The 23,524-nt window shown below is 36.6% G+C and overlaps 1 protein-coding gene across 4 annotated transcripts in view; it reads left to right on the top strand.

The window, feature by feature from the left end:
* Positions 1-16,252, top strand: part of ect2 (epithelial cell transforming 2) — a 42,958-nt gene extending 26,706 nt beyond the window's left edge. For 2 of the 4 annotated variants that reach the window (XM_056379582.1, XM_056379583.1), the window contains 6 exons: positions 160-298; positions 2,216-2,370; positions 3,471-3,578; positions 5,270-5,404; positions 9,939-10,527; positions 14,728-16,252. In XM_056379582.1, coding sequence (XP_056235557.1) covers positions 160-298; positions 2,216-2,370; positions 3,471-3,578; positions 5,270-5,404; positions 9,939-10,496 — 1,095 coding nt within the window. In that variant the 3' untranslated portion in view covers positions 10,497-10,527; positions 14,728-16,252. The remainder of the gene's footprint in view (positions 1-159; positions 299-2,215; positions 2,371-3,470; positions 3,579-5,269; positions 5,405-9,938; positions 10,528-14,727) is intronic. The other 2 variants (XM_056379584.1, XM_056379585.1) reach the window with 1 other exon arrangement.
* The last annotated feature ends 7,272 nt before the right edge of the window (positions 16,253-23,524 follow it).

The following is a 23,524-nucleotide window of genomic DNA, read 5'->3' on the forward strand; positions in this document are numbered from 1 at the left end:
CCACACTGCAAAATGCACCAACACTCAATTCTAAGACACAAGTAAAAGACTTATACGTACAGGATGTTATTTTGAGGATGCCTTTCTTCAGATTTATTTCCATAGTTGCTGTTTCATTTTGTGTATTATATGTTTGGGTGTGTGTGCGCTTCTCTGCAGATTGCAAGGAAGCGACACAAGGTGATCAATACGTTTAAGAGTCCACTGGGACAGACGAGACCACCGGCACCACTCAAACATATTGCACTGATGCCGCTGTCCCAGATTCGAAGAGTGCTGGATCTGCAGGACACAGAGGGTAACAATATGCACACACAGCAATTTAATGAAGTTACCGGTCATCACAACATTTTAAATTTGTCATTTTAGGATGTTTTATGTTCTAAATACCAACTTCTAATTGAATAAAAGGATAACTACAATTTTCAAATACATCTTCAAACAGCAGTCTCAGACTATAATCATTCCACCAATTAATTCAAGTGTTTTTTGTTTCTACCCTTCCTAGAGGCTGAACATTGGAAATAGAGGGAAATTCCATACTTATTCATACATATATTCAAACTATACATTTTTGAATATATATTTTGCACAAAATAAGAATCGGTGGAGGATTATTTTTTCCTTCCCCTAATCACTTACATGGAAAGGGACTGGAAAGAAATTGATGTTTAAATGGTCTGTGAGAACATGAGAAACAATTACAGCAAGTTAAACATTCAGTGTTCATCTGGAAACCTGACTATTATTTTAAGACAAACCTTCAAAAATGTCCTTTTAATAATGTTATGTCCTTGTAAATTGTTTTACGTAGTTGAAATAAAGTGAGAGCTGGAAATTTAAAACCAGTAAGGACACAATGGAAAGTGGTCAGCAGTCACATTAAAGGTATACACAACCAGTAGATAATGGCTTAAAAACATGCTAAGATGAGCATCTTTAGTGTGGATAATGTTACATTTTTGTGGCTGAGACACAAACGTGGCTTGATTTATTGTGCTTGGATTGCAAATACATAGCAAGAGAATTGGTAGTGGTAAAATTGTGTCCAGTTCCCTTTTTATGCCCTTGACTTCTGTGTCCCTCCACATGATGGACTCGATGAATGACAATGAGCTGAGCTCCACCTTGAGCCGTGTCCAAACTCACTCCCTCGTTGACTCGTTCACTGTCGTTGCTTAATTTTTGCTTCTGCAATTTGCAGAGACATGCTATTAGTAGTATGTCTATAAAAAACAATATTTCAGTACAAGTGGAAAAGAGCATCTATCTGAATATCCACACACGTATCATTCCCTCAGTCCTATTAGTTTCATGCTAGAATTATATTAAATAATAAAAATCACTGAACAACTCATTACCTGTTTAAATCAACTACTAGACGTGACACTTATCAAAAGGGCCTGCCAGAAACCTGGTTTCCCTTTTTGGCAACTACTAGTACTGTTTGTTTTTTTTTTTCAGATATACCGTATATACAATATTTGCAACAACAGAAATGGAGAATAGGTGAAAATGGAAATGCAAACAAAAACTAAATGATAACCCATCAGCATCGTTGAGTAATCAAGAATAGAAATATTAATGCTGAGGAATGGGAGGATAAGTGAGGCTGCAAAAAGGTACTGGACAGTAAACAAAAGTCAGGCAGAGATGATATTTTGGGATGACTGCACCATACATACTCCTGTTCATCTCTTTATGGGCTTCCTAATCAACAATATTAAAGATTAAAACATTTTTGTGAAATAAATATCTCCCTACTTTACTATGCAAAGAGTTTTTCTGCTTAAAGAAGGCTACAGGATCCCACATTTCAGGATACAGTATGACTCTATAACAAGAGTAAGTGAAGGAGGTCCAAAGGCAAGTTCTGTGTGTCCTTAATCGTCCAACCCTTTAGTTTCATGTGAAAACACATTGTTAAGAGACAAATGGAGTCTTTACACAGAGAACAACAATGATTGATGTTTAAGGAGTTTGGATAAAGCACTGAAGTTAATTTGTCTTTTGTTCTTTCCATCTGTCCCTCTTCCCTTTCTCCCCATCCAACTACCTCCCTCAATCATCTTCATGCTTTTTTGTCTCATTCTCTTCATCTCAATCTCTTCGCTGACTGATTCTCCCCCCTCCCTTCTTTTTGTCATTCTTCATTATCTCTCTCTCTCACTCTATCACTGTCTGTCCTTCTCGCTCTTTCACTTCCTCCCCTCAGAGTGTGTGAATGCATTCGCCTTGGTGGTTCGGCCCCCGACTGAACAGGAGAACTTGTTGTTCAGCTTCCAACTGGCCGGAGAGGAAACAGTTAAAAGCGACTGGCTGCGAACACTTTGCCGCCATGTTGCCAACACCATCTGCAGGGCTGATGCGGTGAGAAGCCACACACGCGCACACAAAGAAAACTAAGTAGGTAGTTTGACAGATCTGCGGGCAGAGTAGGAAGCTGTGATAGCTCACCTTCACTCTACACTGGAAGATAAAAGTTTTTTCTCTCATTCTCATCACCATCATCAAGCCTCAGACATGTTAATAATTATCAGTGCTATCAGCTAATACCATAGCATAGTCACGATCACATGCACTCATCTCTCAATGTCTTTTCAAATAAGTACATTACAGCTATATATTCTACAGTTTATTTCTGTTTTTATATATTTTGGGTTTGGGGTGTATGTGTGTGAGATAAGTTATTTATCTGGAAAAAGGCAAATACTTTCCTAATGAATATATTGGACTCGATCAATTGCTGGTTTAATAAACTAAATATTAAAAAGATGGATTTAGATTTTTTTTTGAAAAACCCAGTAATTTCCTGTATTTATTTATTTTTGCAAACATTACTCAAACAGAAGGAGCTAGTGTATTTATTGTTGACTGTTTTCAGCTGTGAATTAACCCACATTTGGTTCTCTAGTGAGTGTTTCCGGCAGAAGGAAGGTATATTTAGTCAAAATAAACTAGCGTGTTTGTTCATAGTAATAAAGGTCCAAGCCACCCAGTGTGGCTCAGTGAAGCATTTTTTAAAAAGTAAAGAGGAATACAGACTACTCCGGCAGTACTTGCTATTTTTTACCAATTCACTTGTTGTGAGTTGATTAAGCTTAATGATTACTGAGCCAACTGGAAGATATGGAGTTCAGGCTGTTAGCTGTATTTAGCAGAGCAAACAGCAGGGGGTGATGTTGGCCTCTGGTCTACCCGCCTCACAGCTGCATTCCTAATGCTGTTTTCACTGGGTCAGCGCTGCAATGTGAATACCAACGAGATGGAGCCCTGCTTGTTAAAAAGAACTGCAGGATGAGGGGGAGAGAGAAATAAAGACTGTGTGTGTGAATCTTACTTCTCATTCCCTCTTGCAACTGTTTTGACAGGGAAGCATAATGTAATTATTGTCATTGATTACATGAATTACACACTTATGGTCATGATTTATTATACTGAGTTTGAGGCTGTATCTTTTTTGTAACCAGGAGGACATGATTCAGTGTACAGACCCAGACTCACTACAGGTCAGCACCAAGGATATGGACAGCACCCTGAGCAAAGCCTCCAGGGCCATAAAGAAGACCTCTAAAAAGGTAAACGCAGGACAATCCATTTCTCATGATTAGCCTTCCCTACTCCTCCAGGGGTGGGTGACTATATCATGTACGGTGAGCAGGGAAGTCATTTTCAAAGTAGCGCTGCTCCCTGAATGTTGACGATTCAAATCATTAGTGGAGAAGATCCCCAGTCGACTCACATTCTGTCAGTCGAATCAATGCATTTCATCTTCTTTTTTTCTTTTCTTTTTTTTTTTTAACAGCTTGGTCATTGTACACAGAGAAATTCAGAATGACAGCATGTAAGGCTATGAACTTTTAAAAATCAACTTTTGTTTCAAAATTACTGAACTATGGGACTAACTGTGATGAAAATAGACGGCGGTGTTTGAAATGGAGGGCAGAACAACACGACTTGTTGTTTGTCTTGTTCGGTGCTGCAACACTTTAAACTCAGGTGCTGAATACAACAAAGTTGGCTAACCTAGTTTTTAAACCAGATGCTGTTACTGCTGCTGTCCAGTATGACTGACTTTTCAGCTGACAGTGCTGCCCCGCAGGAGAAACTCATCAAAAACATCAGCAACTAGTGTTGATTAAAAACTAAAAATTATTTTAAATAAGTTAAAGTATGAATGACGAGCACATAGAATTTAAGAAAAAAAAATCTAAGTGAAAGTGCCAACTTTGACTCTGTGTTAACTCTGAATATCTGTGTTTGGGCACCACCCGAGTTCAGACTGACAGGACTATAGTCGTCCTGATCATTATGTTTCTATATACAAACTATTTCAATCAAACCACAGAGACATGAAAGAAAGACATCTAGTGTGTATTGTCTGTGTTTTGGCAGTAGTAAAACACTGTGCTGGGATTGAAATGTACCTTAGATTTTTTTTAACTGCTCTTTCCAGCTTATCCAGGGAGGGCAGCTAAAGATTGGAATCTGAAAGAATCTTTGGAGCAAGCAGATAAAGGTTTGACACTATCAAACAGCAAGTGTTTATCTGACTTTACAGCTCCTTAAGGAAATATCAGAGGAAACAATAATTGAGTGCAGTGAAGTTAAGAGGTTAAAGAAGGGGCTATGGTGCAGGACGCCTTGCCAATCATTCTGCCAATTTTACTTTTTCTTGGTGTTACTTCTCAGTAGCTGTCACAGAGGCCAATAACTTTGTGGAAGCTAAGCTGGCAGGGATATCTATAGCTTAACACTAGCCTCCTAAGGTTTCAAATGCTCCAATGCTGCTGCATCAATGCTCCCTATGTTTTTTTTCTACCAGTCATCTTTTAGCTTTTTCTCTCTTTTCTACTTATGCAGTCACTACATAGCATCAGGCCTTGGTATGATGATGATTGCGCAACTGCTTTTTATAATACTGCCTATGATGAAACAAAACTTCAGCAATTACTTTAATACTTAAATTACTCAAGTAACAATAATCTAATTTCAACCCACTAATAATAATAAAAAAAACTACACTTTTTCAGTGAAAGCTTTTACATTTGTTCTAACTTTAAAATGCCTCGTACAGATGGTTCTCTGCCAAAAAGAGCCGACATTGATGTGCTGTGTGTGTGTTGTGTGTTTGGAACAAGTAAAGATCAACAGGTTGTGTAACTGACCTCAGAAGTAATGGATGCTAAGTGCAAACAGACAAAAAGACTGCAAAACGAAAGAGAAACACATTCATTACTGACAAATTCTCTGGGTGTGTGTTTGCTAGGTGACGAGAGCGTTTTCTTTCACCAAGACCCCGAAGCGTGTGATCCAGAGGGCGTTCATGGCCAGCGGTACTCCAGATGAGAAAAATCAGAGGCTGAGTTACGAAAACCGCATCGGCAGCAGCTCCACACTGGCTGTAAGTCTGTTTATTTTCTCAAAGAAATCATCCGTCTTTTACTTGGAAGACAACACACTAACTTTAACAGTATTGTATTTCTTTTATTTATCTGTTTGTCTTTTTCAGGACGAACTAACTGATACACAAATGTATACATTTTGTAATGGCATTTGATATTACATCTCTCTCATTCACACTTTGTGAAAACGGGAAAATAATGACACAATGCCGCATCATATTCTTTTTGATTGAAAGACCAACATGTGTGCTTCAATTGACTTACTACCTAAACACCACACCTTCAGTGTTCAACATGCATTATTGCATTTCCAGAATTTCCAAAAGTCTTTACAAAATGTGTCTATGTGGTCTCATTTATTTCAACAACATAACACAATTAATACTGTGTGGCTGTCTCTCTGCTCATCTATCTGTCCATATCTTACTGATCCCCTTACTATTCTCTATATCTCTTCCCCGTTTTGCTGAGAAAGAGGCAATTGATCTCTTGATCGGCCCGTGATAGAACAGCTTTCAGTTGTTGTCGTTGCTTTGATCTAACTCGATTAAAAAGCAGGAAAGGGGCATGTGTTCTTATATGTGCTGGGACTTTTTTCTGCTCTTTGTACGACTGCATTATTTGGGAATTTCCTACTTATTTTCCTACACTTTTTCTGTTAATACTGTACACAATACTGTATTTTCATTAACTACTGCAAGTGGGTGTGATGGAGAGAAGGGGGGAAATGTTAAAAGATGTTGAAAAATCTAATTGAAACAATATTCCATTATATTTACACACTTTTGATGTATAACTCATCTAGCTCATTACCTTGTTGCCAGTGACACAAGGATGCAAATGTAGTCTGTTTAACAGCTGTATTGCAAAATAATTTAAGGATAAATATTAGACATATTTTATATTAAACATTTTGCTCATATTAGTTAAGATTAGGGATTGACAGGGCCTCTAGTGTCCTAGAGGCTAAGACATATACCATATAACCACAACATCCCAGGTTTGATTCTGGCCAGGGAACCTTGTTGCATGGCAAAAAAACCCCAAAAACCAAGCAAACAGATTAGGGTGTGACTAAAGGGGCCGTATACATAAAATAGGTTATTTATTCAAAACTATGCATTTTTTGTCCCCCGTTTCTAAAGATTTATACACAGCTTGCTGATTTCCACTTTGACATTTAGCCACAGATAAATGTTTACATGCCTCGAAGCTCAATTTATATTCTATCTTTGCATTGACACAAGGGTCTACATGCCAGATTGTGCCTGCAGAGAGTACACAGACAAACATGTCAACATATCAGTGTATGCAACACAAGTGTAGTATAAACAGAACTGTATGCACGTCTTTGCCCATGTCCATTTTGGAGTGTAACCAACTGTTTTATCACCTGTTTGATATAAATACTTCTGTTTGCTCTACCAGCCTTTAGACCAGGAAAAGAATGGCAAATGAGTGCAGTTCAAAGATTGTTTTTGTGAAGTCAATTTTAATTTATATAGCGCCAAATCACAACAGTTTTCTCAAGGCACTTTTCATGTAGAGAAGGCTGTAGACTGTACTCCTTATAGTATTTGTTACAGAGACCCAACAATTCCCACCATGAGCAAGCACTTGGTCACACTGGCATGGAAAAACTTCCTTTTAAGAGGCAGAAACCTCGAGCAGAACGAGGCTCAGGGTGGGCGGCCATCTGCCTGAACCGGTGGGGCTGATGGAGAGACAGAGGGAGAGAGAGAGCAGGGTGAAAAACCACTTTGCAATGATAATGATAATCCCGTTCTGCTCAAGGTTTCTGCCTCCTTAAAAAAAAAAAAAAAAAAAAAAAAAAATTTCTTGCAACTGTCACCAAATGTAAATAGTATAAAGAGAAGGTCTAGACCTCCTCTATTTGAGTAGTTCCTTGAGAGAACTTCCCTTGTGAATTGGCACTATATAAATGAAATTGACTTGAAAGTAACAGCAACAGTAATGATAAGGATGATGATAATAATAATGATAATTATAATAGTAGTTGTAGCAGCAGGTGTAGAGCAGGATCATGGGGGCGGTAGGTGGTTTGCAGAAGAAAAAGAGAAAGGCACACAGCCTGGGCGCTCAATAACAAACAGTCAAAAAGAATGATGCAGGGGTTTTCAGAAAGTTTACAGAAATCTTGTTGGAAGGATAACATGGACTATACTATATATACTGAGTTTAACTGATTTATTGAGACTGAAGCTGACCCGCCAGTGGTAGAATGGTTTCAGGTACAAAACTTCAAGTTGTGAAAGTATAAGGAGCCTACTGAAAGTTAAGGCGTAAAGATGAGTTTTAAGTTGGGATTTGAAGGCCCCAACAGAGTCAGACAGTCTGATGTCAGCAGGAGGGTTGTTCCAGAGGAAGGGAGTCGGATAAGAAAAGGCTCTGTAGCCAGCAGACGTCTTTTTAACTCTGGGGACAGACAGGAGCCCTAAATTCTGGCAACGGAGAGCACAAGATGGAATATAAGGTTTAAGGAGATATGGTATGAAGGAGCAAGCCAAATTAGGACCTTGTATGTCATCAAAAGCACCTTAAAGTCTGATTTGACATGAATAGGGAGCTAATGAGGGAAGCTAAAATTGAAGTAATATGGTGAAATTTTCTGGATTTAATTAAAATTCTAGCTGCAGCATTCTGAACCATTTGAAGACTTTTAATACGAGCAAGAGGCCGATCAGAAAGGAAAATGTTACAATAATTAAGTCTCAATGAAACAAAGGCATGAATTAAGATATCAGCATTTGTAATGGACAGAAAGGACTGATTCTTAGCTGTGTTATGTAGCTGGGGGAAAAAAAACAATCTTGGTCATGTCTTTAATGTACTGATCGCAGGAGAGATTCTTGGCTGTCAGACTATGAGAAATCACACAATTGTCGAGTTGCTGCTACTTGATCAAACTGGTATCTGTGTTGAGCCAGGCCGACAACGAGCATCTCAGTTTTATCTGACTTTAGGAGCAGAGAGGTTTGAGACATCTGGCTTTTAACAGCAGACAAACAGACTTCTAAATGTTTGTTGTTACTGATTAACTTGGAGAAATGGGCTCCTCTTACAGTGGAGAGAGCACACTTGTATTTAAACATTCCTGGCACTGGAAGAAGAGAGCTTCTGATTTTTATTTGCACTATTTGTGCTCCAATCTACTGCAGGCCTGCTTCAGGTTTCCTCAGTAAACCGTGGTGTAGACCTCTTTGATCATCTAGTTTTAGTGGTGAGAGGAGCAACTTAGTCCAGGAGACTTGATAGAGCTGTTTTTAACTCCCTGGTACAATTTTCAGCAGAGCCAGTTGCTACAGTGAAAGCGGCCAGGACCACCTGTAATTTCTGATCAAGAGGTCTGTAAAGCACCACAAGGCAGAATGGTCATAGTCTTTCATACTGGAGTGGGTGATTCATAACAGATAGAGATGGTTTCAGTACAAGAGCCTCAAAGGAGTTCAAAGGTAAATTTAAGATAATAAATTAGTCTAAAATTGAGTGTATAGATTAATGATACACTCACACCTTGCTTAGTAGCTCGAGCAGCGTGTACATTAGCCTAATCAGGTGGGGAAGCTTCATTAAGAGGTAAGATAATATTTTGTGACTGTGGGATTCTCTGGTAACAATAGGGCAGCCATCCTTGTGCACAATCATGTGACAAGAGAAGATTTATTACAGGACTGATGTATTAGGACAGAATTTGTTTTAGCTAGGTGCCAGCCGAGTGTATGTCTAAGCAAACCTTACAGGATGCTTAATGATAAAGGATAAAATGGGAGAAAAATACAAGAAAATAAAATTACACCTCCAAGGGTGAATTAAGTCAAGTAATTTTTTTTATTTGATAGCTACAATTCACAACATATGTTATCTCAAGGCACTTTCCAAATAATGCAGGTCTAGCATAATAATAGAGTAATAGAATTGAGGACACAATTGGTTTGAAATATGCCCCTTTTTCTCTCAGGACAGAGAACAGAATGACATGTAACAATGTTCCTGGCCAATTTGAGCTCAACAAGTGGTGAAATCAATTTGTAATCCTTTTTCTTTGGTCTGTATGTTAAATGCTTCAGGTAATCCTAGCAAACACTTCAAGTGTGTGTGTGTGTGTGTGTGTGTGTGTGTGTGTGTGTGTGTGTGTGTTTCATCTTGGAGGATTCTTTTTGCCCCATTTAACACTGATAGCGCAGGAACTTGTTGAGTTGTCGATGCAAACTTGTGTATTAATATTTCCAGGTATGTGATTTCAAATTTCCACCTACAGATGTCTCTCCCTTACTCTGCATGAAAACTTAAAGCCTGACATTTGTGTCTTACTTTGTGATATTCATTCTCCCCCATCCTTCCCTCTATGCTCTTATAGATAAAGACAAGTGTTTGTCTTTGGTTTCAGCTCCTGAGGATTTTCTCTCCTTGTATTTTGTTTCAGCACAACTATTCTCTCTGTCTCGTCTTGTTTTCCTTCATGATGTGTAAATTCCTGATCCATATGTGTCTCCCTTCTATTATATACTCTAGATGTCTCGCTCTGCCTCTACATTCAGTTTGAGTGATTCAGCCAAGAGCAGTGCAGTGGTGCAGCGCTCCAACTCTCTTGACCACCCTCCTGTCAGAGCCAGGGTCCCTGTCTGTATCCGTACCCCCTGCAGCCCAGCCCACGACCCTCCCCGTAGCCCTGGTCCCAGCACTGCCCCTGAGTTCAGCCGAAGTCCTTGTCCCAACTATTGCCCTAGAACCCCAGAGCCCAAGTCCATCCTTCATGCTCCATTATTGACCCAACCAACGCAATCTCCTTCAAACCTCCCTATTTCCCAGCAGTTCATCCCTTCAACCTGTTCCACCTCCATTCCAGCTATCCGAAACTCTACCTTGCTCAATTCCAAAACCTCCCAGCCAAAATCTAACCAGCATGTGTCCAGGCACCTGCCCTCTGTGGGGTTCCAACCAAGGTCCCTGGCTCCTCAGCCTGTTAATGTCAAAGGCAGGACCTTTTCTGAGTCATGCAGGGATCCCCAAGTCCCCTTGGACCCACATAAGGCTGCCCTGACCAGTCATCGCAGGGAGACTCTGCTCTAAACCATCGCTAAACTCAATCCTGGAGCCTGATGTGAGCAAACATTATTGTTGTCCAGTCTCAACTAGGGGTACACCAATGCCATTGTAATTTCAAATGTATCCTTACTACCTACTGTATTTCCTGCTTTTAACATCCATTATACCACTGGTGCATTTCTCGTCCCAAATCAACTCCTTAGAAGCTAAGACTCTGTGGCAATGATAGATCAGATTGATAAGGGTTTGCTCAACAGCTGAACTCTGAACTCCAATGATTAGATACAAGTGCGTGGGAGTGATGCGTTTCCTCACTTGAGATGGGCGTTTTAAGGGTTGATTTGGAAAAGCTCTGTTCCTATGAATAACCCAAGTTACTAACTGGTGGTGGCTGGAAATATTCACTAGGTGGCTGCTACTAATAGTGGGCTATATGCAAAAGGGTGTGATAGAGCTGGTACTTGAAAGAGCTTTGTCCAAGTGAAAGCCTGCTTTCCCTCAAGAGAAAAGGCTCCTTTAAAGGCGTGCCATCACATAAATAATATTTTATTTTCCATTGTGTACAGGCAGATCCATGAACAATACAAAGTTTTGTATTGACTATTAATTTATTAAAATTAACAGTTGTTAATGGGTCTCAGTTGGCTTTTAGAGACCTTTATTTCGATCTACACAGTTCCTTTAGAAAGAACTTGAATGACTAATGTTAAGTGCCAGTTGAAGAAAATATCAACAGTACAAATCCAAATGTCAAGGCATGCTTTTAGTTTTGGATGCTATGCTCTTTGTGTGTTTTGGCTAGTTTACACAAAACCAGCTCTTTAGAATAAAAATGTCAATGTATTCATGGGAGCCAGGCTGACTTCTCATCTGAGCTTTAATGTCTGATGACAAGTCACCTGTCCTACCTTTTTCCTGAGTTTATGAGCATATCATGTCCCATATTCACCTCAGCCATTTAACTGCTTCCCAATTGCATGAACACTGGTCTACCTGTCTGAAAGGTATTCATGCTTAAGAAATGGGGTCTGACATAATAGAATGTCAGTGTTATCTATTTGGAGATTATTAAATCATTTCACAATGAACCGTACACAAGCCTTTTCATTGCAACCTGCCAGTGAGCACAGCAGTTTAATAATTGCCAATTTTACTCGTAGTTTGCATATCGGTGTAATTTTAAGCATTCACATTCATAGACAAAACAAGTTGCTAATCTAATCTAATCTCCATTTCTCATTCAAATAAATGTACAAGAAGTCACTCCATAAATTAATAAGTACATAAGTGAAAATCTATAGGTTCGTAAGTCTAGACACAAACAGTTTGCAAGAGAACAGCCTGAGTATCTATGCTGTATGGTTTGATTTATAGTTTAGCGCTGGATTTCACCCATTGCTATCACCACAACACTATACAGAGGTATCATACATGTTCAGGTCAAATAGTTTCTTAATTATATTCCTTGCTCTGTGAGGAAATAAAATAGAGCAAACAGTAAATTTAACATACTCCTTTTTCAGCCCCCTCAAAGACTCCCTCAAAAGCACCTTCTTTTGAATTTGGCTTAAAGTGTAATAACATCAATTTATTTATTTAAAAAACATTTATTCTGAAACTGCGATTTTATAACATTATAGTTCGACCCATTTCTGGCTTTCCTACTGCACTTTACTGTTGTTTCTTGGCATTCACTGCATTGTACTGTACAACTACCACAACTATTGTACAGTTAAATGGGGATTCAGAGGCGTTTTCATAGGCTTGCAGCTGTGAGCGAGAGATGCAAACTCCACCCAACTTCTGGGTGCTAATATTAAAAACTGAAATGCCCCTCTGCTATTACTGTGGCAATGATGCCACATTGGGGCATTAGTGAGTCCAGGGTAGAGTGGCAGAATAAAGTAGTAGTAGAGAGTAGTGCACCTTCCTTCTCACATGGCATTTCAACACTACTTTCCCCCTCCAGTCTGTCATAGACTGTTGAAAGTAATGACGTTCTCCCAGGTTTGATGTACGCTGGCAATATATCACTAGAAGCAGGGGCAGTTTGTTGATCTGTTTTTATGCAGACTTACACAAAACTAGTGTTCATTAGCATTTGAGCTTAGTTATGGCAAGTGTGTGATGAGGGTCAGATGTGTTTCATTGAGCTGCTGTTGACCTGGCCTTCCTCTTCAGTGAAAGCAGCCTGTTAATCTCTTGATTCATTCAACCCCTATCATCCTATTTCTGAAGCCCTCTAGCACCACTTATTCACATGTAATCAAGGCCACTGTTCATCTGCTGACACAAACTGAGGGAAGGAGTAAGAGAGTGCCTCAGTCGAAAGGCTCGGAGAGAGCTCTGTGTGTGTTTGTAAAAACCAGGTGGAAAGTTGTGTGATTGTGTTGGCAAAGGTTGCTTGTCTCAATTACATCAGTGCCAAGGTTTGCCTTGAAAGGAAGAGAGGTGCTAGCAACACAATTTGCCTTTGTGCACTCAGTAATTAAAATGAGGCTGTAGCACTTAAACCAACCTTGTTCTTAATAACTTCATAACACATTCACACACACACTCTTAACTGCAAGCTAGACAGCTCACATGGCAATCTTGTTGCACAGGCTTTTAAAAGCAAACGCTGAAAGGGAGTTGGGATGCTGATATTGAACTTGGTTGAATGGCTGAGTGAACAGCTATTTAATATACTTGTGCACTCATGCTTTTTTGCTCCAAATAGTAATCCCTGCTAACAACTGTTGTTCAAGGTTATTTAAAAGATAATTTAGGGCTATTTTCTCAATTTTTGGTTTGTTTTGGCTTTCAGTTTTTATAACATTACTTACAAAAGTAATTTATGACATCTGGAAACATGGCAGCATTGCTGCAGCATAGTCTGGTGGGACAGCAAACAGGAGCAGTCAGACAGGTTTAGCCACATTATCTAAACCCCTTTACTGAGAGGTAAAATCAAAGGTAAGCACATCTGAAATATCAGCACAGAACTGCTGTATACAGTGCCATCACTTTTAATTCAAAATTTAAACTACCATACCATTTGGATGTGTGAAAAAATTAAGTATACAATTTGTAATGTTCTTAATTCAAAGTCTACATTGCACAAGTGTCATAATTAGCAGATAAATTTGTGAGTTATGGCCGAAAACATGTGAGGTCACAGTGACCTTGACCTTTGACCATAAAAATCAGTTCAGTTCATCCAAGTGAACGTTTGTACCAAATTTGAAGAAATTCCTTAAAGGCGTTACTGAGATATAGCATTGATGTGAACGTTACGGACTGATGCACAACCTGAAAACATTATGCCTCTGCGCCAGCATAGCAGAGCACACAAACATAAATCTTAATCAAACACATAGGACAAAATAATACAGTGAATAATTTTATAAAAAAAGTTAAAAGTAGAAGTGCAAAGTAATAGTGTAAAGTGCTGGGTGCATGACTCAAGTTTTCTTATGTTTAAACAAGAACCCACAGTTCAATAAGCACATGGCCTTTGGCTTTACAGGTTGTGTTTGTCCTATTTGTTCTGCATCTGGGACAGTACAGTTGTTGGCCAAACAGGCGCCACTTCAAACCCTTACCGTTACATTGCGACAAAAACTATTCCAAAGTCACCCATTTGTAGCCTGATGGTGATGAGACTGAATTGCCATTTCATTTCACTGAAAATTGCTAGAGAAATTAGGGATGTTAGTGGTGATAAAGAGGGCTGGAGCCTGGCAAACTTTGAGCTCTTCACTCAAGTGAGGCAGCAGATGCACTACAAATTAATTGATAATGTCATTGCTAAAATGTTCTCCAGGCAACATGAGTTGCATGCAAATTAATCCAAACAACATACATGTTAATTCACATTTGTTCGAACCACATATTTTGAAAAAGTGACAGCTCTAGTGTACACGTCTACAACAGTCGAAGCAGGAAGTAGGTCTGTAAGCTGCATATTTTGAACTGACAGTTTTACAGTTCCAATAAGTTTTAATAACCATAGAGAACCATTTACTCTTCTGATCATCTGACTGTTCATGTTAGCAAATTGGTTTTCTAATGTAGTTATGTCAAATCACCTCTGGATCTTATCATTTACCTTCGACGGTATAACATTATTATTAACAATAAGAAGAATGGACAAAAAATGTGTTTTAATGAACTATAATGATCCTTTAACAACACAATCATCTCAGGTTTTCTCACCTCTATTTCACTTGAAATCTTTCTTTTTCTGATTATTTTCTCTCTTTTCTATTCACAGGCACACCATTCCCCCTCCATGGTCAATCTGCATTCCATGTTTGAGAGGAAATACCACACATTCAGTCGTTCAACCACCCACCTCCTCTGAGACGCCGCCACTTGGGAGCACCTGCAGGGGTTGACCAATCTTTCCACTTCCTTTGCCTTGACTGACGCTAATAGCAAGATCTGACTGGAACGGCCTAAGTGTATGAAGTATGGCAAAGTAGTATTTGTCCGTACTGGAGCTTTTGACAGACTTTCCAAATCCAGTAAAAATTGCATTTAGCCGCAGATGGAAAAATGCACTGAAACTATGGACATCAATCTGATATGTGGCAGTATCAGAATTGTCCAGCTAACTGCTAAGTGTGCTCCCCAGCTGGAACTTCGCCCAAGTAGTAGGGTAACAGCAATAAACCGGTTGTTCGTCAACCTGAAGCCTACCATGTGACGTATTCTGCTAAAATTGGTCTGTGTGAGGGAGAACTTGCAAGAAAAACAATACAATTTTTGATCTGACAAGGCAGTTTGGCGCATCTTTCCAAACATACACAATGCTTGAATTAAGACTGTATCCAGGCACTAACTGGAACGGTACTACATCATGCCAGGGGCTACAGTCGTACCACTGGTTCTAGTAAGGTTTGCCTTACCCTTAAAAATGAAGGATGTTCTGCTTTTTGTCTGCATTTGTTAATAGATTATCTTGACATGATTCATTGTTTTGTCAACGTACTTTATCAGACACTTGTTACATTTTGTGTACATGGGTTGTCTGTTCAGGTTTCTGATTTGTCCCCATTGTTCAGTGAAGTGTTAACACTAAGTATAGACCAAGTAAACAATATGACTCATCCTCTGGTTTGAATGGGGTCATCATGCTGTCCCCAAATGTCCCTGAATGCGTGTTTTAGTTCACTGTGCTTTGGTTAAGTAAATTATCATTTAATTTTGATGTTGAGGTATTTCTATGAAGGTTACAGGCAATAAAAGTAACAGGTAACAAATGCAGATTGCTAACCTCTTTGTGCTTTATGTACTTGTAAAAATTTTCTTGCCCTTTACTGTGTTTTTTAATAAACTGACTTTTTGAGAGACCTTTATATTAACTGACATTTAATGTTGTTTTATTGTAAAGGGAGTAGACTTAATTTTCACCCAATATAATATGACTTATTGTAATTGACTCACCCTCTTAACCTAAACTTACGATAGCTTCCAGCTTTTATAAAGCTTCTATTTTTAACATTTAAGAGATTCAGTTGAGAAGAATAAAAGTGCTTATGCTCTTATGTCCTGTACGCCCGTCCACGTTTTAAAAGAGGCTTTTACAGTGTGTCTACATTGTGTATGTGTTCAAGAAGGGATCCTGCTTCAGTGTACATATTTATTCTCTATGAATTCATTTTACCTGTTCTCTTTTTTTCTCTTGCTATTTATGTTTTTCACCACTTTTTATTTGTCATTTCGCTAATGCTGTTTTCATTGAGCTATAATCTTCTCTGGTTGTTTCATCTCTGTATTAAATGCACTTAAACATGTACCTGAAGATTTGAGCTTTTTATTTTACTCCTGTGTATGTCTTTCATCACCACAACATAAAAAATATATTCATTCCATTCATTTGTAGGGGGGAGCTGACGAAATGTGCTAAGTCATTTATGTAAAAATAAATTCTTTCATTTCCTCTTTATATTCTGGAGTTAGGTTTTCTACTGTGTGTTTTTGTGTGTGCCTGCAAATTCAAAAAACAGAAAAGCATAACTATATGGTGACCCTTATTCGAAAGCTTAGACATAAACCCATATTCTTGTAGCTTCTACTTCAGGATGATCTTTGAAGGCCTGTTTGTGATGTGCATCCTACTTTGAAGGGAACTTATGAATGTTTCTCAGTACTCATCTGTACTTACTCATTTGATTTGGGAGTTACTTAAGAAGCTTTTAAGTATAGTATATACTTGACAAAAAGTGCACTTTCCCTTCCCTTTATGAATCAGACCTTCAGTTTCAAATTCACTTTTGAACCAACAATGTCAGGTAGGTCTTTGAAGAAAGAACACCCATTTAAAATTACTGACAAATGGGTGAAACTGGGTAACCAACAGGTATTTTTTTAAGGTTAGCTTTTGATTGTGAAGTGTCAATTTAATCTTGTAAAAATGAGACTATGCTGCAGCACAAAGGTCTCATAGTGATTATTCTTATAATGTGATGTATTATTGATCATTGCAGAATAAAATCTTGAGCTTGCCCTCTTCAGGGAGGTCAGGATAATTTATAGACCAAAGCAGTTTCCTCCCATGGAGCCATATACTGATAACTGATACTGAAAGTAACTGTAACAATGATCAACATATTGGATATCACCATCAATTCTCAATAGCAGTCACATGCATCAAAGGGTAAATCTGATTTTTTAAACAGCAATTCCCTATAACAGTGGCAAAGTAAGTGAACCCTCTGGAATTACCTACATTACCAACACACACTGTATTGTTCTCTCTATTTTGAAAACATCATTCAAACATTCAGTGTATGTTGGAAAAAGTCAAGGGCGTAAGTTTCCATATGGATGGTAGTGACATGTCCCAACCAATATTTTGAGAGGACAGTATTATCCCTACCAATATTGAATAGACATAATATAGAGTGAATTTGGAGTGAAGTCATATTCCAATGTGCCCTCCAAGAGGTTTTGGCTCCAAGAAAACCAATTTAGGCATGCTAGTATTTGATTGACTGAAAGGGCGGGGGCTATCTGACGGCTCACATCATTTGAGAATATCACAGCAGTACCTAACGTCACCACAAAAATGTCAACTGATGTTATTTAACTATGTGAGCTAGCTATGACTAGCAAGCTAACCTTGAATTCTGTCTTCTGTAGGCTAGCAGTCAGGTTGCTAGCAGGAGTAGACATACAATGGCAGATATATCAACGTATGAGTTTAATTTCGGTCGAAAAATTCCATGAAAATGTCACCATGAATACTATACTATGACTTTTTTTTTGCCTTGCTATACAATGACAATTTATGTCTTACTATGCAATGAGGTTTTTATGCCTTACTATAATGTTGCTCATTTCTGAGGTGGCATGGTGGAGTAGTGGTTAGAACTGTCATCTCACAGTGAGAAGGTTGTGGGTTTGAACCCATGATGCGATGCAACACTTTATTGACTTTCTTAATTGGATAGGACAGTGGAGGCAGGCAGAAAGCGCGGGGATAGAGAGTAGGGGAATGACATGCAGCAAAAAGGCCAGCCCCCCGGGGACCATCTGATTAGCGGATATATTAAACCATACGGTCACCGCAAATAAGTAAAGGTATTTCAGTTATCACGACAGAGTTCTCGCTAGGTACTCTGGCTTCCTACCACAGTCCAAAGACATGCACATTAGGTTAATTGGAAACTCTAATGCCTTACTATTGTATGAATTTTTATGCCTTAAAATACGATGATGCTTTTATGCATTACTATACTGTGACATTTTTATGACTTCCTATACCATGACTTTATGACAAACTATAGTATGACTTATTATGACTTAATATACAAAGATGTTTATTCACATCTTTATCTCTTACTGTAGTATGACTTTTTATGCCTTACTTTACTATGATCATTTCTGGCATTTTTATAACTTACTATAGTTTTTTGACATTTTTATGCCTTACTATACGATGACGTTTTATGTCTTACTATACTATGACGTTTTTTGACATCTTTATGCCTTACTATACTATGAAGTTTATACACCTTACTATACTATGACGTTTTTTGATATTTTTTTGCCTTATTATAATATGACGTTTTTTGAAATTTCCTGCCTTATTATACTATGACATCTATATGTTGCACTATACTCTGACGTTTGTAAAATTTTATTTAATATGGCTTAACACTTCAGTTGAGGGTATTACAGTGGTTAGAAGTGTTGCCTTTCATTCCAAGGGTTAATGCTTCAAGTCCTGGTTAGGAATATCTTGTGTGTATGACCTTTTTATGCCTTGCTAAAATATTGCATTTTTTGACATTTTTTGCCATGCTATACTATGACGTTTTTTGACATTTTTTAGCCTCACTATATTAGGAAGTTTTTTGACATTTTTTTGCTTACTATACTATGACATTCATACGTCTTACTATACTATGATGTTTTTTGACATTTTTTTGCCTACCATACAATGACGTTTTTTGACATTTCCTGCCTTACTATACTATGATGTCCATGTGTTTCACTATACTCTGACGTTTGTAAAATTTACTTTAATATGTCTTACTGCTACAGTTGAGGGTAGCACAGTGGTTAAAAATGTTGCATTTCATTCCAAGGGTTCATGGTTCAAGTTTTGCTTAGGAATATCTTGTGTGTATGACCTTTTTATGCCTTGCTAAAATATTACCTTTTTTTGCCATTTTTTTTCCTTACTATACTATGACATTTATACGCCATACTATACTATGACGTTTTTTGCCATTTTTTTGGCATGCTATACTATGACGTTTTTTACCATTTTTTTGCCATGCTATACTATGACGTGTTTTGATATTTTTTTGCCATACTATATTATGAAGTTTTTTGACATTTTTTAGCCTCACTATACTATGACGTTTATACGCCTTACTATACTATGATGTTTTTTGATATTTTTTTTGCCTTACAATACTAAGACAATTTTTGACATTTTTTTCCTTACTATACTATGACGTTTATACGCCTCACTATACTATGATGTTTTTTGCCATTTTTTGCCATACTATATTATGACGTTTTTTTAAATTTAGTGCCTTACTATACTATGACTTCTACGTGTTTCAATATACTCTGACATTTGTAAAGTTTACTTTGATAGGGTTAAAGTTACAGTTGAGGATAGTACAGTGGTTAGAAGTGTTACCTTTCATTCCAAGGGTCGATGGTTCAAGTCCTGGTTAGGAATATCTTGTGTGTATGACCTTTTTATGCCTTGCTAAAATATTACGTTTTTTGACATTTTTTAGCCTTACAATACTATGATGTTTTTTGACATTTTTTTTGCCATACTATACCATGACGTTTGTTGACATTCTTTGCCTTACTATACTAAGACGTTTATACGCCTTACTATACAATGATGTTTTTTGCCATTTTTTTGCCATACTATACTATGACGTTTTATGACATTTTTTAGCCTTACTATACTATGACGTTTTTTGACATTTTTTTGCCATGCTATACTATGACGTGTTTTGATATTTTTTTGCCATACTATACTATGACGTTTTTTGACATTTTTTTTGCCATATTATAGTATGACGTTTTTTGACATTTTTTTCCCATGCTATACTATGACGTGTTTTGATATTTTTTTGCCATACTATACTATGACGTTTTTTGACATTTTTTAGCCTCACTATACTATGACGTTTATATGCCTTACTATACTATGAGGTTGTTTGGCATTCTTTTTGCCTTACAATACTATGACGTTTTTTGAAATTTTTTTGCCATACTATACTATGACATTTTTTTTGCCTTACTATACTATGAGGTTTTTTGCCATTTTTTTTGCCTTACAATACTATTACGTTTTTTGAAATTTTTTTGCCATACTATACTATGACGTTTTTTGACATTTTTTTTGCCTTACTATACCATAATGTTTTTTGACTTTTTTTTTGCCTTACTATACTATGACGTTTTTTGACATTTTTTTTGCCATGCTATACTATGACGTGTTTTGATATTTTTTTGCCATACTATACTATGACGTTTTTTGACATTTTTTTTGCCTTACTATACCATAATGTTTTTTGACTTTTTTTTTGCCTTACTATACTATGACGTTTTTTACATTTTTTTTGCCATGCTATACTATGACGTGTTTTGATATTTTTTTGCCATACTATACTATGACGTTTTTTGACATTTTTTAGCCTCACTATACTATGACGTTTATATGCCTTACTATACTATGAGGTTTTTTGCCATTTTTTTTGCCTTACTATAATATGACGTTTTTTGCCATTTTTTTGCCATACTATACTATGACATTTTTTGACCTTTTTTTTGCCTTACTATACTATGACATTTATACGCCATACTATACTATGATGTTTTTTGACAATTTTTTTTTCCTTACTATACTATGACAATTTTTGACATTTTTTCCTTACTATTCTATGACGTTTATACGCCTTACTATACTATGATGATTTTTGACATTTTCTTGCCAACCTATACTGTGATGTTTTCTGACGTTTTTTTGCCATACTATACTATGACGTTTTTTGATATTTTTTTGCCATACTATACTATGACGTTTTTTGACATTTTTTAGCCTCACTATACTATGACGTTTATATGCCTTACTATACTATGAGGTTTTTTGCCATTTTTTTTGCCTTACTATACTATGACGTTTTTTGCCATTTTTTTGCCATACTATACTATGACATTTTTTGACATTTTTTTTGCCTTACTATACTATGACGTTTTTTGACATTTTTTTGCCATACTATACTATGACGTTTTTTGACATTTTTTTGCCTTACTATACTATGACATTTATACGCCATACTATACTATGACGTTTTTTGACATTTTTTTGCCTCACTATACTATGACGTTTTTTGACATTTTTTTGCCATGCTATACTATGATGTGTTTTGATATTTTTTTGCCATACTATATTATGACGTTTTTTGACATTTTTTAGCCTCACTATACTATGACCTTTTTATGCCTTACTATACTATGAGGTTTTTTGCCATTTTTTTTGCCATTTTTTTGCCATACTTTACTATGACGTTTTTTGACATTTTTTTGCCATACTATACTATTACGTTTTTTGACATTTTTTTGCCATACTTTACTATGACGTTTTTTGACATTTTTTTGCCTTACTATACTATGATATTTTTTGACATTTTTTTTTGCCTTACTATACTATGATGTTTTTTGACATTTTTCTTGCCTTACTATACTATGACGTTTTTTGACTTTTTTTTTGCCATACTATACTATGACGTTTTTTGACATTTTTTTTGCCTTACTATACTATGACGTTTATACGCCTTACTATACTATGATGATTTTTGACATTTTCTTGCCAACCTATACTGTGATGTTTTCTGACGTTTTTCTGCCATACTATACTGTGACGTTTGTTGCTTTGACTTACTATACTATGACGTTTATACGCCTTACTATACTATGACGTTTTATGACATTTTTTAGCCTTACTATACTATGACGTTTTTTGACATTTTTTTGCCATGCTATACTATGACGTGTTTTGATATTTTTTTGCCTCACTATACTATGACGTTTTTTGACATTTTTTTGCCATGCTATACTATGATGTGTTTTGATATTTTTTTGCCATACTATAATATGACGTTTTTTGACATTTTTTAGCCTCACTATACTATGACGTTTATATGCCTTACTATACTATGAGGTTTTTTGCCATTTTTTTTGCCTTACTATACTATGACGTTTTTTGCCATTTTTTTGCCATACTATACTATGACATTTTTTGACATTTTTTTTGCCTTACTATACTATGACGTTTTTTGACATTTTTTTGCCATACTATACTATGACGTTTTTTGACATTTTTTTTGCCTTACTATACTATGACATTTATACGCCATACTATACTATGACGTTTTTTGACATTTTTTTGCCTCACTATACTATGACGTTTTTTGACATTTTTTTGCCATGCTATACTATGATGTGTTTTGATATTTTTTTGCCATACTATAATATGACGTTTTTTGACATTTTTTAGCCTCACTATACTATGACGTTTATATGCCTTACTATACTATGAGGTTTTTTGCCATTTTTTTGCCTTACTATACTATGACGTTTTTTGACATTTTTTTGCCATACTATACTATTACGTTTTTTGACATTTTTTTGCCATACTTTACTATGACGTTTTTTGACATTTTTTTGCCTTACTATACTATGATATTTTTTGACATTTTTTTTTGCCTTACTATACTATGATGTTTTTTGACATTTTTCTTGCCTTACTATACTATGACGTTTTTTGACTTTTTTTTTGCCATACTATACTATGACGTTTTTTGACATTTTTTTTGCCTTACTATACTATGACATTTATACGCCATACTATACTATGATGTTTTTTGACAATTTTTTTTGCCTTACTATACTATGACAATTTTTGACATTTTTTCCTTACTATTCTATGACGTTTATACGCCTTACTATACTATGATGATTTTTGACATTTTCTTGCCAACCTATACTGTGATGTTTTCTGACGTTTTTCTGCCATACTATACTGTGACGTTTGTTGCTTTGACTTACTATACTATGACGTTTATACGCCTTACTATACTATGATGTTTTTTGCCATTTTTTTGCCATACTATACTATGACGTTTTTTAGAATTCCGTGCCTTACTATACTATGACTTCTACGTGTTTCAATATACTCTGACATTTGTAAAGTTTACTTTGATAGGGTTAAAGTTACAGTTGAGGATAGTACAGTGGTTAGAAGTGTTACCTTTCATTCCAAGGGTCGATGGTTCAAGTCCTGGTTAGGAATATCTTGTGTGTATGACCTTTTTATGCCTTACTAAAATATTACGTTTTTTGACATTTTTTAGCCTTACAATACTATGATGTTTTTTGACATTTTTTTTGCCATACTATACCATGACGTTTGTTGACATTCTTTGCCTTACTATACTAAGACGTTTATACGCCTTACTATACAATGATGTTTTTTGCCATTTTTTTTGCCATACTATACTATGACGTTTTATGACATTTTTTAG

Source organism: Seriola aureovittata, chromosome 6, assembly GCF_021018895.1.
Source record: "Seriola aureovittata isolate HTS-2021-v1 ecotype China chromosome 6, ASM2101889v1, whole genome shotgun sequence".
NCBI lineage: Eukaryota > Metazoa > Chordata > Actinopteri > Carangiformes > Carangidae > Seriola > Seriola aureovittata.